This window comes from Ammodytes marinus, assembly GCF_949987685.1.
Source record: "Ammodytes marinus genome assembly, chromosome: 15".
Classification (NCBI taxonomy): Eukaryota; Metazoa; Chordata; class Actinopteri; order Uranoscopiformes; family Ammodytidae; genus Ammodytes; species Ammodytes marinus.
The window spans coordinates 15,833,509-15,855,928 of record NC_137219.1 but is presented as its reverse complement, the minus strand read 5'-3'; the positions used below and the strand labels follow the sequence as shown (position 1 = coordinate 15,855,928).

General features: G+C 42.1%; 1 protein-coding gene across 4 annotated transcripts in view; it reads right to left on the bottom strand.

The window, feature by feature from the left end:
- Window positions 1–22,162, bottom strand: part of LOC307262246 (latent-transforming growth factor beta-binding protein 2-like) — an 86,590-nt gene extending 64,428 nt beyond the window's left edge. For 3 of the 4 annotated variants that reach the window (XM_080043065.1, XM_080043067.1, XM_080043066.1), the window contains exons 1-3: window positions 21,258–22,162; window positions 18,385–18,458; window positions 7,849–8,119 (exon numbers count right to left, since the gene is read on the bottom strand). In XM_080043065.1, the coding sequence (XP_079899191.1) occupies window positions 7,849–8,119; window positions 18,385–18,458; window positions 21,258–21,739 (827 nt within the window). In that variant the 5' untranslated portion in view covers window positions 21,740–22,162. The remainder of the gene's footprint in view (window positions 1–7,848; window positions 8,120–18,384; window positions 18,459–21,257) is intronic. The other variant, XM_080043068.1, reaches the window with a different exon arrangement.
- Window positions 22,163–22,420: the final 258 nt, after the last annotated feature.

Sequence of the window (22,420 nt, the reverse complement as noted above, 5' to 3'; positions counted from 1 at the left end):
TTATTTAGGAGCACACAGACTTACTTTGAGTCATTATTTAGGAGCACACAGACTTACTTTGAGTCATTATTTAGGAGCACACAGACTTACTTTGAGTCATTATTTAGGAGCACACAGACTTACTTTGAGTCATTATTTAGGAGCACACAGACTTACTTTGAGTCATTATTTAGGAGCACACAGACTTACTTTGAGTCATTATTTAGGAGCACACAGACTTACTTTGAGTCATTATTTAGGAGCACACAGACTTACTTTGAGTCATTATTTAGGGAGCACACAGACTTACTTTGAGTCATTATTTAGGGAGCACACAGACTTACTTTGAGTCATTATTTAGGGAGCACACAGACTTACTTTGAGTCATTATTTAGGAGCACACAGACTTACTTTGAGTCATTATTTAGGGAGCACACAGACTTACTTTGAGTCATTATTTAGGAGCACACAGACTTACTTTGAGTCATTATTTAGGGAGCACACAGACTTACTTTGAGTCATTATTTAGGGAGCACACAGACTTACTTTGAGTCATTATTTAGGAGCACACAGACTTACTTTGAGTCATTATTTAGGGAGCACACAGACTTACTTTGAGTCATTATTTAGGAGCACACAGACTTACTTTGAGTCATTATTTAGGAGCACACAGACTTACTTTGAGTCATTATTTAGGGAGCACACATACTTACTTTGAGTCATTATTTAGGGAGCACACAGACTTACTTTGAGTCATTATTTAGGGAGCACACAGACTTACTTTGAGTCATTATTTAGGGAGCACACAGACTTACTTTGAGTCATTATTTAGGAGCACACAGACTTACTTTGAGTCATTATTTAGGGAGCACACAGACTTACTTTGAGTCATTATTTAGGAGCACACAGACTTACTTTGAGTCATTATTTAGGGAGCACACAGACTTACTTTGAGTCATTATTTAGGAGCACACAGACTTACTTTGAGTCATTATTTAGGGAGCACACAGACTTACTTTGAGTCATTATTTAGGAGCACACAGACTTACTTTGAGTCATTATTTAGGGAGCACACAGACTTACTTTGAGTCATTATTTAGGAGCACACAGACTTACTTTGAGTCATTATTTAGGAGCACACAGACTTACTTTGAGTCATTATTTAGGGAGCACACACATATTATGAATGAATTCAAATGAGCCATTTTAATCTAGATTAATCTAGATTAATTCCAAAATTAATCTAGATTAATCTAGATTAAAAAAATTAATCTATGCCCACCTCTAGTATATATATACTGTATATACATATATATATATATATATATATATATATATATATATATATACACACACACACACACACACACACACACACACACAACCTCAACACACATATCTGATCAAAAGTTGAAAGCATCAAGAGTATTATGAGATGAAAAGCCACAGTAGGATTTGGGCTACTCCTTTAAATTTATTATGCTCTCCACTGTGTAATGAGAAACTTGTTGAGCGAATTTCCACTCCTGCTTTTCAGCATTGATGATCATATTTTACGCAAGCTCTGTGTTTCCGTTACACTTGATACTGCAGATTCTTCAGTGGTCATTACTACCAAGAACATTGGTGATGATAGTAAAACAATATTTCTCTACAGGTGCTGAGGATTTTGACAGTGGCTCTCGTCAGCACGGGTGGTGTGGTTTTTCTGGAATGGGACTGAAAGCAACCAGTGATCCATGATTAACATGGAGAACTCCCACCATGACCACAGTTTCCTCTGAGAAATGGCTATGTGGCTGCGTGCAAAGCCTTGAGTAAACAGGCCACGTAACCACCAGCCCGATTAGTCACCAGGCAAACGGTGGGGCTTGATATAAGAAAAACAGTTAAAGCGGAGAAGGCCGTATGCATCACCCTCTTAAGAGTTGTTCTGCACCATGTCACTGGGTGTTTTTGTTTTTCTTCCAACATCTCAATATGACAATGGGTGTGACCAAATTTGTAATCATCCCTGCAGAAAATTGCACTTTACAAGATTATATGGAGCAATTACTTTAAGTAATGGGCCCAGACATTGATGCATTGAAATTATATTTGAATTGAGATGCCCAAGGGTAATAGATAGGGATCAACATTCTCTTTTAGGATTCAATACCTCAACTCGGAGATACCGACTCGACTACCTATCAGCCAAATTTGGAGTTCAGTCAAATTTGCTTAAGGAATAGTTCAACATTATTTATTTTTAGTTTGTTGCCTCACTCTCGGGTTCAAGACAAGGTGCAATAAACTGGTTGGGCTCTATATTTTTTGCACTAAATGTCAAAAATATACCCAACGACTACGCAGTGTGCATGCGCAGGACATCGCAGCTGTGCTAGATCAACAGTATTTAATTCTAAAATGACATAAAGTGCAAAGAATATAGAGCGCAATCAAAGCACAACATAACATGGTAATAAGTAGTCCCAACAAGCACACGGGACCATTTAGTGATGTTTGAAGTTTATCTAGAGAGGCTGGTACTTCCGATTGACTATCATTTGCCCAATTCTTCTACAAAACTGCGAACACAGTTAAAGGAATGGTTTCTGTCACCTGGTCACGAACCAAATAATAATGAGGCAGCAAGATAAATCAAATTGAACTATTGCTTTAAAACTTGTCAAACTTAACTGTATGAAGTATCACTTTACAGCTTTGTTATTCAGGTTGCTGCTGCCAGCCGTCCTTAGTCCGATTACGTAACAGAGACAAGAGAAAGATGACCTTAAGAGGGAAGACCTGCAAACTGCGCACACATCCTGTTCTGCCCTGCTCTGTTTCCTGCAGAGTACTGATGTCAGAGAGTGGCAGGGGTGTAGAGCCGATATGAATGACTCATAGGAGGTGCTGAATATGTCCTCTCCGTGTTATCCAGCTTGGCCAGGAGTGTTCGACCACCAGCCCTGACCTTCGTCCTGGAACCTGACAAGCTAGATGTGATCTACAGGATATTGTGCTGACAGGGACAAGCCATACACTACTGCTGAGCACAGTGCTCACAGGAAACTCTGGTATGACTGTGAAATGCATTGCATCCAGAGCAAAGACAGCACAGGTCAGAGGAGGAAATAGCTATTTGTTTGCCAGCAGCATATAGGATGAACCTATTCAAAAAGTTACAGTTAATCCTACTGAGCAACACAAAGACATTTGGGACACTGTTGAAATTTACAGAGAAGAGATGGAAGCCTGGAGACAGGAGCACAAGAAGAGGGAGTAGGAGTAGGGTCACTAGTTGAATTCCCAAGTCCTTGAATCCCACTAAATAGAAGGCTCCTCATATGTTTTGTCCATCCCAACAGAACTTTTATTCTAGGCTGTCACTCCTAAATGTGCTGTATTCATTCAGTTGGGCCATTCTTAAAACAGGTTATTCTCTAAAATAACATTTCAGAAGGCAGCTGGGCCGGCACAGGACTGGCAAGATGTCAGTCGCCATTAGATTTGACAAAGAGAAATTCCATCTGAGAACAGAACACAATCTGTCAAAGTGCCTTAATGTTTGACAGTGATGGCCTTCAGAAAAGTTGCTTCCGCATGTTGGTAAGGCAATTTGAAATCTTGAAGAATTCTGAATTATTTTTGTATGCTATTTGGGTAAGTGTCAAAAAACATATGGCTACAGGACCATGATGGGAATCCATAGCAATGTGAAGCATGAGAATGTGGCTCAACTCAATCATTTCTGTTATAGTGCTGTATTAGCAAGTACTTAACGATATGAAACGTATCACAATAAATGGGTCATGATATGATAATCACAGTACATTGCGGTACAATGCATATTACGATATATTGCGATATTCGTCTATTTATTTGGAACTTGGTTACACTGTAATTTTGTCATCAGTGTCGGCCATGCTGCTTCCATCTTTCTCTCTGCCACAACACACGGAATGGCACCCGGCAATTTGAGGCATCTAGCAGTATTGCGAGATCTATAGGTGCGAGAGTTGTAGCTCATTATTTTTTATTTTAAATATTGATTTTTGGAGCTGGAAATCGATACACATAACACGCAATTATATATCACAATAAATTGCTGTATTGATTTGTTTAGCACAGCCCTATGTAACCAACTGAGAAAGCCATGTCAAAGAGAAGAGAGCTACTTCACTGAAGTGTTTACACCGCACGTCTCTTGCTTGTAACCATGGAGACGGCAGGAATATGTTGAAATCCTGCTTATTTGGTTACTGAGTGAAAAGTTGAGTAAAAACACTCTCCTTTTCACACAGTAACCAGACCACAAAATCTCTTCTGGTTGCTCAATGTGTTACCGCACAATTTTCGGGTGCTGGCCTGCTGAAAATCAAGTAAAGCATCATCTTCACTGGAAGTTGACAAACCTCTAAATATCCACCGCAGACACTACACATTCCCTGTCTGCCGCCTGCTAACATGAACCCAATGGGGTTTTAACAGCTGTGAACCACAGCTGACTGGACAGTGAGAAGTAAGGTTAAGCAGCTGGTCTGGAAAGCAGAAGTTCAACTGAGTTGAGACTATTTCCTGTCGCTTTACCTGATGTTCAACTGAACCGATTCCTTTCTCCCGCTCTAAATGATGTTTTCTCCTATTGTCATTCTCTCTTTTCTCTCCGGCCTTGTTCGTCTCATTCCTGCTTCTCCACACTTTTTCTTGTTCTTGGCGCCACTTGACAGCCAGGGTCAATAAGAGGGTACTGCTGACATAACATGTTCGCTCCAAGAAAGACATATATTGTTCCTCACACCTTTCTCTAGTAGGAAAAAAATTAAAGGAGAATGGCTGGAGGCTCCATCTACGGGGTGGCCTTTGCTTCCCTGGTGGGGGCAAGACCAACATGATCTATCTGAGCTTGAGCGTCTGTCCTCCCTGCTCCTCTTCTTACTCCTTAATTGAGCTTTGTCCCTGGAGATGTCTCTCTATCTGACTCTCACTCTATTTGACCTCACATTGCTCGTGCTTCCCTAGCTTTGGAAAACAGTGGAACCTCAACCTGATATATGAAACCTAGACTTGCATCCACCACTTCTCCAGGGGGATCACTGTTCCACCCCTAAAAGATCATTCTGGCCCGAGAGAAGGTAGAACATTTGTAGCAGTACACAAGGGCTGTGTGAATTACACTAGCACTCAAATAGCTGGAAGTACCAATGAGAAAAAGGCAGGTATTCAGATGATTCTTTGACTAATGTTGAAATGAATGCAGTTTACAATTTTGGCAGAAGCTTTTGTTCTGGCCTGCAAAATTCAAATAAAGAACATCAGTTTTTTACAACAACTAATAATTGGATTAGTCTGAGCTGCATGCCTGGAGAATTTGCAGTCTAGCAGAGGGAAATGGCTCATCTTGAACTTAACAGCACTTCTTAGCAACAATTAGTCAGCTTCAGTAGGAACATGAATAGTGTGGACAAAGTCATAGTAGGGGCATTTGTGACTCAGGAACACTCTGCTTCTGACAATGTAGAAGCCGCAGCTTTTCCATTTGCCTTAAATCTGTGACTCAAGACGCAAAAATGTCCTGTGAGTCAAGAACAAAGAAAACATATGCATAGCAACTGTGCAGCCTTCAGAGGTCTTGTATTGATTAGAAGATTGACTATGACTCCAAGATAATCGTTATGGGAAGGAGGATGTTTAAAATCTCCTTTATGAACCATCTGCCAAAACATTTAGTAGAGTTTCATCAAGCTACCACAACATGTGGATAGCTCAGCGAGAGCAAGTCCACAACACCAGCAAAAGCATAACATTACTCACAACCCTCCCAATTAGCATGAGGAGTAAGTAGTTTGGTATAAAAAAATGCACAGATGACGAACTGGCTAAAAAAGTGAATGATAACCTTGGTGCCCCCAAGACACTTTAACCGACTGTGAGCGGATTGGAAAAGCACTGGGCGTGAGTCCAAAATGAAAGCACAAAAGTCTAAACCTGTAAGCAATAATAATGACCCATCGCAATATTCCCGGAAACAATTACTCACTCTCTCTCTCTCTCTCTCTCTCTCTCTCTCTCTCTCTCTCTCTCTCTCTCTCTCTCTCTCTCGGCATCCTTGATCAAGAATATGATTCAAGCCATGGTAAAGTGATTAATCAACAAGATTGGAACTAAAACAGTCGGACGTTCAAGCCAAGTAACTATTAAGCCTGTCTGATTAGCGGTCTTTGAGAGTTCGGTGAGCACACTGAACGAGGCCTTAATTTGAGCAATCATTAGCTGGATATCATTCCAAAGTGAAATGGTCAAAGGCTCAAGAAAATATAATCGCCCTGCTCTATTTTCAATCAATCAATCAAAATCCTTTATTTAACCAGGTAAAATTCATTGAGATTAAAATCTCTTTTTTTCAAGAATGACCTGGCCAAGAAGGCAGCACCATGAAATAGCATGGGTTGGGGGCGCCTTTGGCTCAGTTGGTAAGGCGTCCCCCCGATGGGTCGTTCTCTGCATGTCACCCCCCTCTCCGCCCCATTTCAACTCTGTCTCTACACTATCAATAAAGCATAACAATGCCAAAAAAATATCTTTAAAAAAAAAATAGCATGGGTTAATACTTCTGTCTGGTAAATCATGTTATATTTTCCTACAGTTTTTAGATTTACTTTAATACATTTCAAGCATGAAAGCAAATGAAAGTAGGCACTTAAGGATTTACGTGGTATTTGTTTAACTTGGAGTGTATTAAAGATTTGATGTTTCAACCCATTCATCTGGTTTGATTTATTGCAATGATAAACACATCCAGTGCTAAACATGAGTGTTATTAACTACTGTTTGTTCAAGAGCATATGAATCATTTGTATTACGATTTTGTTTTCTTTTAGCCATCCTGTATGACAGTAATGGTGAAACAAATATACCTCAGTGAAATAAAAAAACACTAATAATGTGGGCCTGTTAACTGTAACATAGCCTACCTTCACCAATAAAAAAGTGTTTTAAAGGCAGCACTGATGAGATTATATACATTGAAAGACCACAATTCAAAATATGATTAAAGATTTGTTCATGCTTAAGTGTAAAATGTGTGTAGAAAGGCCCAGTCCAGCTTTTTAAACAGCGAAATCAAACAAATGTTTAACAAATAAGTTGTGTGAAACCATTGTCCCATTAGCGACCAAGCTAACAAGCTTGCTTATGTTAACAGTTAACTAGCTAACTCGGAGAGCTTTTATACACTCTCCTATATTTCTTTATTTAAAGATCTCCTATTATACTACTTTTCTAGTTTTATTTTTTTATTAATGACTCCTATAGATCAGCCTGACCCAAACGACCGCACAAAAAAACTATGTAGATTTTCGGGAAACTCTTCATGTCATCTGGGGGCTTTCTGTATTCTCTGTAAACACTCGGCTTCGTCTTGCTACGCCCCCTCGCCTTCCTCCTGCCAAATCCACTCCGTTGTTATTGGTTACCTTCTGGAAGACCTGCAAAGGGTTCCATGCCTGAGCTGGCCTGTAGCAGCAATATTCAACGTCACGCGAGCCAGGAAATTTGAACAAATGAATCGCGACTGCCTTCCCTAGTGTTGAGCGCTGTGTGCACTGCAACCCCAGACAGTCGGCAGGGAATAGTTCTAAATGGTTGTACGTCATTATTTGACACTTATGTATCGTTTAACATGACTATAAATCATTATAACAACATTTATAGGTCAGAAAAGACGAAAAAGCATAATAGGTGCTCTTCAAAGAAGATATAGGTGATAAAGTTGGTGGAATACTTTTTTTTTTATTTTATTTTCTGACCCATCCTTATTTGGCAAAGATGATAGGCTCTTTCTGGCTATAATAAGACGAGGAAGGGAATCAGAGCTGCATCACTTACGCAGTGTGGACAGGCTGTCTGGTGGTCGCAGGTCGAGGGGTCTGGACCTTGGTTGTATCGATGGCCTGCCTCTCAGAGGGCCTTCTCCGTGGTTGGTCTTTCTGGAAAGGGTTGTTCCCGGGTTGCACGCGTCTCAGGGCGCCTCCATCGCGGATGTAAACCTGCTCCGGAGCCACCTCCTCACAGCGGGGCCCCTGGAAGCCTGAGCGACACACACAGGTCTGTGGGCGGCTGCAGGAGCCACGGTTCTGGCAGGGGGGTTGGCAATCAGCTGAAGATAGAGCACAGATGGAGATGAGTTTTCAGCAGGACATGTTAGAGCATGTGCACCCCTTGTATGAAAGAGCAGTAGCAGAAATGGTTTTCCCCGATAAACACCGGGGCACACTTTAAACTGATTCAATCAAGGGGCTATTAGTTACATGTCTCCCCTTCTGTCCTTTTCATGGAGCCTGGAGGGGCTGTCATGTTCACTTTCTCTTGAGTCTTTAACTGCCCTGTTTAGTCTAAATGTATATGATCACGTACATTAAACCCTTATCCGATTTCTGGCTGAGGTAAAGCCTATACTCCAGGTTCATGTCTCAGAGTTGAGTGCCCCGGCATTTCTATACAGAGTGGTTTCCTAAAAATACCTTTCGTCACTGATCTAGAATCCAGTGTGTGCTTCTACTGTAACACAGGCAGCTTAATAAGGTAATAAAAGTAAGAGGTCATAAAAAAATGAGTGAATGGCAAAACTGGTTGCTGCAGGCCAACTGCAAATAGCTGACACTTCATCAAGGAATTGGCCCATAGAGCTGTATCTTTTATTTGAAAAACAAATGGAATCTGAAGGGGCTTACTGTACCTTAAAGATGAATGTGTGCATAAGTCTACCGAGGGTCATCAAATACACACGGCTGAGGTAATTTCACGGTCATGGAAAAATAATCTGTGTCACTTTACCAGCCCGCCCCCACATCCTCCCATCACACAAGTACTGAAAGACTTGCGGCACACAATTGAAAGTAAACGAGCACTCAATCTTGTGACTGAAATGTATGTAGTAGACGGCACTTGGGGATTTATGACATTGTCCTCAAACAGTAAATCAGGCCACTGGTCTGTGGTGGCTAAAGCAAACAGTGGCACTCTGTCAACATGGCTATGGAATGCTATTGACACAGATGCTGTGGACACTGACAGCTCGCAGGCAGAAACACTGCCACAGCTCTTGGCAGTGAGGAGTGCTGGCAGTCGAAAAGGGCCCCACTGGGTGCCAACAGTGCTCTACCTGCTGCACACTTCCTGTTATTGCGATACCACTCAGACTCTGGGGTCACTTTAGATTTATTTTAGTCTTGACTCAAAAGAACACTGGACCCCCGAAAAGAAAAGTTTCTCCTAGTGACACAAGCTTGAGGTTGAAATGACGGAAGGAAATATGACAGCGCTGTGAGACAACTGTATTTTCATAGACATATTCCCACAAAGAATGCCAAAATCAAACTCTGCATTTTAGTTTTCTCAGATCAGACCACCGAATTACACATCGTCAGCCTGTGGTGAGAAAAACTAACAAATTGAGGATTGAATATCAGACAATCACCACCCTCTTCTGCTTTATGGTGAAGCATATTTTATTTAGACCAAATAATTCACTCAAGCATTTCGTTTTAACTGCGCCGAGGAAAATGTCGGCCCATTTTTTGTGATGAAGTATACACATTCAGAGAGATGCGGTTGTGGATTTCTATAACTTGGTACGTGATCTGAATTTTCCATCATGGGATAAAATAGGAATTGCCGGAGTCCTGTTTGGCAAGGAGTTGAATACATCATCTGACTAAAGTACAGGCTGGCTGGGTGCCACCGCCTTGTCCGGAGTCTGTTTAACCTCAAGTTTGGGGATGAAGCGGTGCATCAAATAGGCCACAGATTCCAGTGACATTATGCTGGCGGAGGAGAACTCTGTAATGTGTGAAACTGCATTCTTCAAATAAACCGTCTGAATAGAAATAAGAAACCGCACAGAGCAGAAAACAATAACCCAATAAATGGAGGTTTCGGTTGGCTGACGATAGGATATGTGTTCAATCGGTTGACGTGTGACCCAAGGCACAGAACTGACAAACAGACAAACATGTCGCCTGTGCTGACAACAGCGTGGACAGGACAGTGACTCTGGGCCCGACGTGCCCCACATGAAGCCTGTTGCATGGCCTGGGTGCACTGTCCCTGTCTGTCTGTGTTGTCTCTGTGCCCTGCCCCTGGGCTGTTGAACACATTGTCGCAGTAATTGCTGTCATGCAGATTTGTCTTGCACATCATTAAAACTAATTGCCTCGCATTCCATCCATTTCCCAAATATGCCCAGCAATTATTACTTTGCGAGAGTCATAATAAAATGAGAATCCATTGGAAATAAAAGAGGAGAAATGGCAAACATTCCTGGCATTGCCACTTCAGCCTTAATTATGATTAAGACAGACTGGCCAAGTTTTGTGAGATTGTGTCCGGATCCAGTCATCTGAAAAGGGGAGACTATTGGACTGTTGCTGGCAGCCTCAACCCTACCAAAGAAACATGCTGATCCAGGCGAATGAGTAATAAAACACATTATTATATGGAAGCTTTCTCTTTGCGCTCAACCAAAATATCCTCAACTTCATATTTAATTGAATCTGAGGTATGTGTATCTCTTCTTCTTCCAGTCCTGTCCTGTGTTAAAGTGTAGGGAGGTCTACTGCCTGGTTGCAGCTTTGGTTAATAAATGTATCCATCCTCCTACCAATAGTTGAACAACCACTTTTCTAATAATACAATAAACGATAAAACAAAGTTACTTCCACTGCCAAAGTTCTTGGTTGGATTTGAGGTGATTGCACTGTTATTCTGTGTCTTTATTAAAGTAACCCTGGGGCCTTTCTTGAGGTTTTCATTGTTCATAATTTCTCCAATGGGCTACAGTTACCTGTTGTAACCTTGGGATTGCATGTGCGTGGCATGTGTGTGTATTTATAGAGAAAATTGCCATTCTCATTCCCCGCTCCACTGGACTCTTGTTTCCAACTTGGAGTTGGTTTTCAGGCCATTACAAGCCATCGGAGAGTCACCTTCCACTCTCTCTGAGTCAGAGTAACACAGCCCATCAAATCTTTATATTCCGTCCATTCAGCAAGGGGCAATTTGAAACCAATATCTGACATAATTTAAACATGTAGTGAAATCTCCTCACTTAAAAAAGGTCACATCGCTACCATGGGTAACCTGACATTTTGGAAAATAATATTGATAATGAAAGCATAATCGCAATAATGTTGGGAAAGGACTCTGCAGGCTGAGCGAATTATGTGCCATTATGAGATTTAGAGGCTTGAAGCTGCTCTGGGGATTAGAGCTCAGTAGAATATGACAAAAGGCTTGACTAAAGGCCCTTCAAACACTGTAATTGAGACACAGGAAGTTTGGATATGAGAATGAAAGATGGCATTAGAAACTATGGTTTCGGCATCTTACCTTTCATTAGCTGATGCAGTGTGGCCATTTCTGAATCTATTCTAGTATGAAATCGAAGTAGAAAAACTAGTATCAAAACTGCTGATGCATGCACATGTGTGTGTATATGCATATGTTTAAGAGTTTGTGAAGAGGCAACGTGGTTTAAAGAAGGTTCTAAAAATCGCTCTAAAAAAAAGTGTAAAGCTGAGTATGTTGTCTGGTGAGTCTCCTGTGATGACAGCAGGAGCCTTTCTTAAGGAGTTGCCACAGAACCTGACAGAGCTCGTGAAATAAGTCAAGTGTTTATGATTGTGGGAGGCAGCAGGGAGAGACAAGCTTGAAAATGTGCCTCTCATCCGGGCTCACTATCCACTGAAGAAGTAAGAATTGGTCTATTGAGCAGTTAATACAATTGCCTTGCGATGCTAATCATTTCAATTGAGTGTTAATCTCTTTACAACATGTGATTTCCACATGGTTGCCTGTTCAAGTGCCATCATTTCAGGTTGGCCAGACGCTAACCTTTGTTGTCTACGGCCAAACTGCTGTTATATTGTAACTCTAAAGTTGATAATATCAATCTTCTCAGTTGTTCTAACCAGAACCAGCAGGAAGGGAGCCTGTGTTTGACTGATCCTTTATTTTCTCTTTGTGGTATATTTTACAAGGGTTATATTTCACAGGATTAAGGTGCCTCTGTCATAGATGCACATTTTTCCATCACGGTGTGGGTTTTTCAGTCCTATACAGTAGTTTGAGCTTTAGTTCTCCAACCCACCTCAGCTCTGTGGGGAAATTTGTTAACCTACAGCTGACCCATGCCACTGTGTACATTACTTTTAGCCACGCTATAGCATGCCTCAACCGCATCCCTCAGACTCCCACATACAACTTCTAATGAGCCACATGCTGGGGCTCTACGTGGAGGATATCTGCATCTGGGGGCGTGTGCCCTAACTTGTAAAGCTGACTCTGAGACGTGGTGTTCACCAAAAAGCCACAAACCCCATCCTCCTGAGGGATCACATCCCAACAACTTCCATATGGACTGTAAGCAGGAGGGTGCTATGATGTATGGTCGGCTACGGGGGGCCTTAACAACACTGTGGCCTCACTGAGCGTGTGTGACTGAAGGAGAGGGGTGCTTGTTGTTTATGTTGCTTTGCAAGTGTCAATCCAGCCCACTCCTGCTTTCTAGGCTCACTGCTGAGGGATCGGCGAGACCTCATGAACTTTTTTGCAAGCATTATTGAAAAATATTCAACTCTTTGGTTCTACTGATTTCTTAATTGTTTACATGAACAAAGACACAAACTAAACAGAAAAAGGAATCCTAAAGGAAGACGTCTAGGTTCCAGACGCTTAGTTAGTCGTACTTCATTTTTACCACACTTTTGTCTATGGTAGCAATTAGAAAAACATGTGGCGCGGGAGGCCAAAACAGGACTCAATTGCAACATACAAGCAGACACACCAGCTGGAGTGGAGAAAGCAGCACTCCTGGTTTGGAGACTCAAGCTGAGAGCGAGCCGTCCAGCGTCTATGTTAATGATGGGTTTTTCGGAAGATGGGGTGTGTATTGATTACAGGTTCTGGCTAATGGGCCATAAGTCTCTACAGGGCTTCCAGGGGAGTGTTGTGCTCCTGAACTGTGAACTGTGCAACCCCCACAAATCCACACAAGACATTTAAAGGAGGGCTCTGCGGCTGTCCGTGTAGCAGTAATTACAACCCCGGTTAAATGACGTCACCAGAAACACCAACCTTTTAAAGACCTCCACTGTTTTTGTATAAAAGAGGACGCCGCTCAGAAGGCTTGGTTCACATTGGTATTCGGGACTCGTTTTTAAATTAATTTTTTTCTTTGTTTTCTGATTTGAATGCCTGAATGCTGCAGAAAAAGTTAAATATTGCTCTCACTTATATAAACTGAGATGTCATTTCTCAACTGTGCACCTGAATTTGGGATGCCGTGGATTAAAAACTGCAAATTTCACCTATTTTATCCTAATTAACATTGCTGAAAAACGAACGCATTTAGCAGCACTATTTGTATCCCTGATTCTGAGTACACACCACACCATGTGCTTAGCTCTGGCTCATGACCTCAATTTGCATGTCAGATGATACTTACACTGTACTTGCCAATGAAGGCAGCATGCCATAAACCGTAAATGGTGCAGTTATGCACGATAAATCTCCTTCCTACCATCAAAAACACTGCCTACTGTAGATAAGAGTGAGGTGCTGTTGATGTGCAGATACCTTTTGAGCCAACTTCGTAAAGTTCAAGGTGGGTTTTTGACTGACTGCAAATCTTACTGTAAGACAAGTCCATTATATGCAGATATTTTGTTGAGTGTCAGGGAGGTTAACAAAGAGCAAACTGACACGGCTTGTATCTATTAGGTGAGGAGGACGAAACTGCATTTTTGGGTACTGTTATAGAGGTCGGAAAACGTTCACATGTGTATGTCCTTGGTATTTTACCAGCTGTTTCACACATGTCTTATCAAAGTACAGCATTAAAGTCATTGCACACTTAAGATTAAATCTAAAGAGCATTGTGATAAATGATTCAACAAATTATGTATTTTTCACTCATTTCAATCAAATAAACCCCACATTGTGTTGGCTTTGAAGTCTATGAAAATCTCACAATGAAGCCCTCAACATGACTTACATTGTTCTATCAACTCTGGAGCTTTTATCCCACTCAAACTGAACATGGGGGCATGGTGGAAGAAGGTAAACTTGCTACATGCTATTTTCTTTTGTTTGAAAATGGAGGAAAAGTTACCATGCTATGCAAGACTTAAGCAAGAGCGGGAGAGAGACCTTCTGCATGAGGAGTTATTTTAGGGTTGGGATGGGGCCCTGAGCGGCACAGCAGGCCAAAGAAAGCTGGAAGGCAATCAAAAGAAACTCTTCTCTACCGTGCTTCACTTTGTCAATCACCAACTGCTTAAGAGACTGAAAACAACTTTATTCCTCCACGTGAATGATGCACCTTTCATCTGCATTCTCTAAGACAACAACCGGTTTAAATCACGGCCCATCTGTTGGCCTTTTTTGAGGGTCTTGCTCTTGCTGTTGGCTTTATTTTCAGCATGTCGCCATATGTACGGCACGCTTTTGCCCACCTATTGTGATGTGTGGTGTGGTGAAATGAATTCCGAAGAAGAATCTAAGAGTCCTGTGCACTTAAGGGAGCACCATGAGCTCATGCAAAGCCAGTTCCTGTCTGTGCTGCAGGGAGTCTTTCCCTAGTGTTCCCAGATCTGAAGTATTCTGTATTGTCCCATACTTTCACTCCGTGTGTGGTAGACCATGCCATTAATCCAATTACTAAAACAGCCATGTCAACTGGAGAAGCGAGAACAACAAGACATTACTCTGATGAATAGTGACCCTGCCAGTATGAGCAACACTAATATAATGCACTCCTTTTTAGCCATGCTAGCAGCGTTGCATATGGCATATTTAGTGGATGGTAGTCATCCACACATTTGGTTCAGACGTAAATGTCTCAACAACTGTTAATTCAATTATGAAGACATTTTCTACAGATACTTTACCCTAACCCTATAACCTCCCCCAGGGGATGATTCAAATGATGTTGGTGGTCCCCTTACTTTACCTATAGCGCCACTATGAGGTTGATATTTGTCGGTTTTAGTCGCATAACTCCTGGATGGAAATTTTGTAACAACATTCTTGTCCCCCAGGATGAATTATCATAACTATGGTGATTCTTAACTTTTCATCTAGCACCAACACCACTTCAGCATTTCAATGTGCCCACTAGCCTTTTATGACCAAATACCCGTTGCAGACAAAAACAACATAAACAAAGTGTCAACTATAATTATTGTTAACTGTTTATTAGCAACACTGGCTTTAAAAGCTCTAACGTAAATCTTGTTTTTTTCCCCCCAAAGACATGTTGTAAATCAAACTTCGAAACAGTAATTCTACACTGATGCAGTGTAGCTACAAGACATCTAATTGAGGGGTTACTGTATGTATCCCAAACCTTGCGAGCAATTCAGACTTTCATCCTAATTCCACAGCTAAGTAGCTTACTATTTGGTAAACAGATTTATGCGGTCATTCCCAAAACAAACTCACGGTAGCCTACACATTTTACTGAACCAACTTGTTGTTTTCTCTTTTTGGTAATTACTGTCAGGTGTAGCCTATAACATTCCCACAGCTTACTGAATCTGTTGGTAAAGTCACATTTGAATCCACAAAAAAACAGTAGAATATTTTCTATAGAGATTTGAAATGAAGGAAATGAAGCGGACCATCTGTAGTGTTCAGCATGAAAATGTAATCAGTTTATGTGTCAAGGCAGTGTGAACAGTAACATTCATGCAGCTGACAGACAGTCTTGTATTCTCACTCAGAAAGAACTACTACTGCTGGGCTTGGACTGGGGCGAGGCAGCAATATGGCCTCCCTCTGCTCTTCATCATAGCAACAATACTTTTTGATGAACAGATGTGAATTTCAACACAGTGGGGAATGAGTATAAGTAAGTAAGTGATGACCCAAATACTAGATGCTCCATTCATCTCGACGGGAGCTTCGATCCATTCTGCAATACGGAAGTACAGCCAAGCTCAAACCTGGCCTCAGTTTACCAGACAACACACACACATGTGCATGCATACACACACGCACATGCATACACACACACACACACACACACACACACACACAAACACACAAACACACACCGTTGGTCAGTCATTAAACCTATGAAGTTGTATTTCTTTCTACAGCAAATAACTTAACTAGAAGAGAACTAGACAATAAATACACATGGCATTGTGTTTCTCTTCTTAATGGATAAAAGCTTTCTATCACACGACAATGGCTATTTTCAGCACGAGAATTCACTTTACAGTAATCTGCAAACTATCCATTCTGAAGCCGAAAACAGGGCCAGCCAGTCAGCACCAAAACTTCCAGGACGTGGGAAGGGCCGAAGCTTTTTAGAGAGCCAGACAACAATCTCCAACCAGGCCCAAGGAGACCCAGACGTAAACCGTTTCAATAAACACATTTCCAAAGACATGTAGGGCACCCTCCCTGGATAACTAGTGATCCAATTCCTGTCATGTATATGCGCTGACATCAAGCTGTCGTCGAACAAGGAGGTATTGTTAGGAAGCCATAACTCTAAACATCCAATCAAGCCTCACGGATGAAGGCTACAGCTGACACTTTTAATATTAGACACATTACTTCAATCCCTACGGCAAAACTTTTTTCCTAGACCCACGATATGTTTTTACTTATGTTCCCAGCCGTCAGGTTTGTTCCTTTTCTTTTCCCAACTGCGAACATGTTTTCTCATGCTGCCATCCCCTTAATAAAGCAGCCTGGCTCTCAGACAGGGGACGGAATAAAGATAGCCTGAGCCTGTTTATTCCTCCTCGGAGGTCTTTTTCTACGTGGGGGCTTCCAGTCACACAGCTCCAGTCTTGGGCCCTTTGTGTTGGCACCTTGCCGGCCGTGGGGCTTCACTCAGCTGATGATAGCACAGCCTCCAGTCAGACCTGGGTGAGGGCCAAGCCGTAAGAGGGTCCAGATGGTTGGACAGACCCCCGGCCGGCCTGCTCAGATGCACTGCCTTGTTTAACACCAGGCGCGTTAGGCTGGACCTGTTACCTTCTGGCAGATTAAAAGTATTTACCCTTTTAATTTGGGTAACTGCAGCCCCGCGTTAGATGTAATTTACACCCCCGGTAAGTGTGCCTTTAGCTGGGACTTGAGAGAAAATGGAAGGAGGCTTTGCACTGGGCAAGAGGGAAGGAGATCTAATTAGGAGGCTGCTGGGGCCAATCAGCCTGTTGTGTAATTGACTGGCTGAAATGTGTGTTAACTGTCTGTGTGTGTGTGTGTGTGTGTGTGTGTGTGTGTGTGTGTGTGTGTGTGTGTGTGTGTGTGTGTGTGCGTGTGTGTGTGTGCGTGTGTGTGTGTGTGTGTGTGTGCGTGTGTGTGTGTGGGTGTGTGTGTGTGTGTGTGTGTGTGTGTGTGTGTGTGTGTGTGTTTGAGAGGGGGAGAAAGAGAGGGAGATAATTAGCTGAGAAGAGCAAACTGAGAAAAAAGTAAACAAGTTGAAAAAGGAGAGGAAGGATAAATAGATAGAGGGTAGTGGGACTCGGTAAAACCAAAAGAGAAGTTACTGTGTTTGTGATTAAATGCCAGCTGCTGTTGGTTTTACTTCACTCGTAAAATTTAAAGATAACCCTTTCCAAAACAGCTCCAATTCAAACCTGTTATTTCGGTCCGCAGCAAACAATGGTGGTCATAAACGTGAAATTGAAACATGACATGCAAAGAGCAAATCTGGTGTAAGCTGCAAGCCACTTCTGAATTAAACTGGGGCCCTCAATCAAGAATATGTCAATGATCAGACCCCGACATACTAGCCCAGTTCCAGAACATTATCAATGCTTTGAAAAAGTTATTTTGTCAGCCAAGCGTTAAAAGAAGTGGCCGATAATTTCTTCACAGTGAGCCTTCCACTCCACTTTTAATTACCTGGCAGTTAGGATATCCAATACGGCTGTGGTCAAATAAAAGAAGAAGCCGTTCCACCCATAATTAAGAGCTTGCGTCAGAGAGAGAGCCAAGTGCTAAGTGGTGGTAATTTCCATGTGAGGATCATGACATGACAAGAAATGGCAAAACACCACACAAGGAACATGACCATGGGGGCAGTAACACCCTCGGAAAACTTTCACTGGGCAATTCCGCTTGACAGGATAGTCATTAGTGGCCATTTACAATGTTATTTCTCAGCCTGTGTGCATAAGAGTGTATCGCCTCTCTGTCTACGAAGTTTACTAGTTCAGGGAATTCCAATTTGCATAATGCATGTCTGTGTGCTTGTGTGCCGCTTTAAGACTTCAAAAACACCTTAAGACCCAAGTTTGCAAAGAATATAATTGTCGTCTTTAGTATCTAAGTGAAATAGTATTCTAGAAAATTACATATATTTAGAATATACATGGGACAGTCACAGTATTTACTTACGTTTTATGCAGCGATTGGTTCCTGGTGCCAAAGCCCAGCCTGAGCAGCACTGCTGACCTCCACAGACATTAGCCCTGAATAAAAGAAGACATATACAATCAGGGTGAAATAAGACACTGACGGTACTGTTTCAAGCATACATGACTACATAGGGCCTCTTCATAATCCATAGAGCAATAACTGATTCAACTGTTTTGACAATTTTATATCATTCTGATGTGGCTGGCCTATTGATATGATATGAGATTGCGCTATAATTGCATTTTCTTCGATAAAGATTTCAGGGAAAGTCGCAAAACTCTATCGGAATGTGTGGACCCACAAGTCTCTATCTGTTATGTGAGATTCCAGAGCAAAAACAAAGAAGTAGTTATTTGATCCTCGAAAAGATTTTTGTGAGACACACGGGACACGAAAAGCACCCTGTATTTTGTATAAATCCCTGAGCAAATGAGAGATGACACATTTTTAACAGTTACAACTGGATTCTTTTGCACTATTTAATCTGCGCTTGCGGGCACGGCCAATTTTCTGCAGCAAGATAGATGAAAAGGCACCAGACCGCAAGAGCAACTTCAGGGAAACAGTCGACGTGCTGGCATGGGTCTGTGCCCCATCATCTTTTCACAAAATATTACAGTAAATGGATGTCTGACTCATGGTGATTTGAGAAGATAACAGGAATTGACTCACTGACCTCAGTCGGATTGCGGTCATTAGATACAGCTAGTCTTACTGAGGCGTCACAGGGATAACATGCAGTTGTTTGGGCCCTCTGCCTCTGGCAGGCTTAGCTTTGTCATAAATCAAACACATCAGGCCAGCTCCGTGCCAAAAGCCATAAGTCATCACATTCAAATCCCACCAAGTGTGTATATATATATATATATATATATATATATATAACATGTAATGGAGAACTCTATACAACATAATTAGGATCATGCCCCAGGTTAAAATATATATAACACCATGTTCACACCTAGTTATATTACTTCAAAACCCCAACATTATGCAGTGGATTACTATTCCACCATGGAGCTATCTGGCCCAGTCAAACGTCTGACAGGTGCACTGCAAACAGAAGTGGAGTCATACAGAGTCAACACGGATGTAAAGGGGGGGAGTTAAGTGAACCCAGCATGACCAGTGCCGTGGGGTACAGTAAAAGGGTAAGCTGAGTGGGAATTTCAGGAGGAAATGTGTCATGAAAAACCCTTTTCTTAACAAGCATGCGGATGATTCATGTCACGCTAATGAATCACAGTGTAAAAAGTCACCACGCAGACTACTATAAGGTAATGTTCTGACACATTTATGTAAAACGCCCTTAATGCTTCTTTTGAAACTAAAAGAACCACATTCATTCAGCAGGAATATGTGTTTTTGGCAACGTCTAGCAAAGCTTTCGCCCTGCACTGCAATAAAGCATGTTGGATCTAATACTACACGCAACTATTTTCTTTATCCACCGCTCTTTACTAGACATGCATCAGTGCAACTGGCTGGCTGACGGATGTGTTCAGAAATGCATGTGTGATAGACTAAGGAATGCTGATGATGAACGATATAACACACTTATTCCATGGACACAGTCAGTAAAACGTAGATTCTGGACAACATGCCTGTCCATCATTTTTCGTCAGTGCTATTTTTCATAGTCTAGCACCTCTAAGTCATCTGAGCAGAAGAAAGTAACAATATCTAGCAGGTGGGCAGGGGGCAGACTCAGGGCATGAACTTAAATGTACTCAATTACTAATTTTTATCATGGTCAAGGCAGGTGCAGACACATTTTACATACATATGGCGAACCATTTGGCTAAATCCTCCTATTGCTTGTAAAATGTTTCCCTTAAATAGGCCTTATAAATGATCCATTTCCTTAAGGTAAGAGTTGCTGCTGTGACATACAAATGAGATATTTCATTTACATTTCCACCCAAGGTGAGCCATTGGAATCCCCTTCTGATTACTATGTAAACACACTGCCCTTCAGTGTGTGTCACGCTGTGTCCATATGGAACAAACAGGATTGAATGCACAAAGGTTCATTTAACCAAAATAGAAAGGCCTCTAATATGGAAACAACCCTTTGTCCTGTTTGGAGTTTAACAGAGTAAAAAAACACAGGGCTTTGCAGCAGCAAGAGAGGACCATTGGAAAAACAGGTGTTTCTGATCACTAAGCAAATTTGCAAATGTTCACCAGCCAAGGCTCCGGTTGAGCCACTACAATACATGGCTAGAGGCAACAGCAAAAAAATAAAAAACTGGGGCACACATATTGAAGTATTCTGCAGCCACTTTCCTACCACGATTTAAATATACTGTAATGTGTAGTAATGGGAGGAAATGGTGATAATGCAGTGCTGCATTAGACTCAAAATAGTTCAAATGCAGTTCACCCATTCATATACATTTGCTGTTCATTATAATCTGCCATTATATCAGCCATGTAATCTGCACAGTGTTTAACCACAACTATTATTCCATGTCCTGCCATGACCCTGATGACAAAATACATGCATTATAGTAATTCATATTGAATTGGAGTGCAGCTCTTAACCCTATAGGGAAATGGTTTCATGCACTGTATCCAAACAGCTTAGTAATACTATGAAGCAACTCTGTGGGTTGTTGTTGTGTTTTTTGTTACATCATCTCTTGGTTTGCCTTACAGGAAGAGAAATTCGGCTAAAGTGGGACACCACCACTCTACAGTAAACCACATGGACTACAGGAAAATAGGTCACACAAATTATTTGTAAAGCTCTGCGAACACAGTCAATCTGAATGGCTTCAACAGCTTGATAGAGCAAAGTAAAACTTTTTTTTGTAACGGACTGTAGAGCACTTGGCTGTCACTCTTACCCAACAAGTCTCCTCGTGCTGGTGGAGCTGGGCTTGCTGCTCACCCTGCGGTTGGCTTTGGCTCTGTGCTGCTGGCTGGCCGTCTGTCTGGCGGTGCGCAGCGCACCTTCCCGCGGCGCAGAGACGAGGTCTTCCCGGGTGGCGCCAGCAGCATGGACCGGTCCTGCTATAGGTATGCGCCGGCTGCCATCCCCTTGGGAGGATGTGGCCCTGGGCAGCCGGACCAGAATTCCAGAGTGGCCGTTTCCAGGAATATTTTCACCGGAATGTCGCGAAGATGCACCGTCCCCTCCTGGTCCCCTTGGCGAGTGACCTTGACTGCTCTCACGGGGCTGCTGCTGCTGCTGGTCCCCTACCGCCCGGCCTGCCCCTGCACCCACTTTCCTGCCACCTGCTCCATCATTTTGACTGTCACCAATTCGCACCAGCGCAACGCTCAGAACCATTAAAACAACTAATCCTGCACGGTCCATTTTGGGCATGCAAAGTTTTGAAACTACCGCGTAAAAGGGCAGATCGCGTTACAGTTTTCTCAAGAGCCACTTAAATATGAGCAAATTTTAAAAAATAAATAAAGAAAGAAAAAGGAAAAAGCTACACAATTTCAGCAAGAAGGCACCCTCTCCCAAGACTGAAAAAAACCTGGATACCTCTTCATAATGCCCAGGTAAGACTTTGCGCAGAATGTCTCCAGGTTGTCAAATCAGCACCAAACTTCAGTCCAAGTGAGAAACTCTAAGCTTTTTTCCTTCCAAGCGGTGAAAAAAATAATAATTCAAGCAAACATTATTCCATCTGTTCTAGTTTATGTTGAACAAGAAAATAGGCGCAAAAGAGTGCAACGCGCTGGCTCCAGGGGCTGCTGAGGCTGTTCTCCTACTCCAAGTGAGAGAGTTTGAATCGTGCTCCCATGAATATCACCACCTCCTTGGATTCTGAAGTCACCGGGAATTTGTGTAGGGATTGCATGCGCTTTGCAAGAAGAAACTCCCCCTTGTCGGCTGTATTATTGTTGCTTCACTCACGGCACCGCTCGGTCCATGTGCCCACACGCACTTTCTCTGCCAAGTTACATCATGTTTCTGTGTCTTTTTAAGGGGGGGGAGGAGGGAGGTCTTAATCGTTACCTTCAATTTTAATTTTTAATGACAGGTTACTACAAT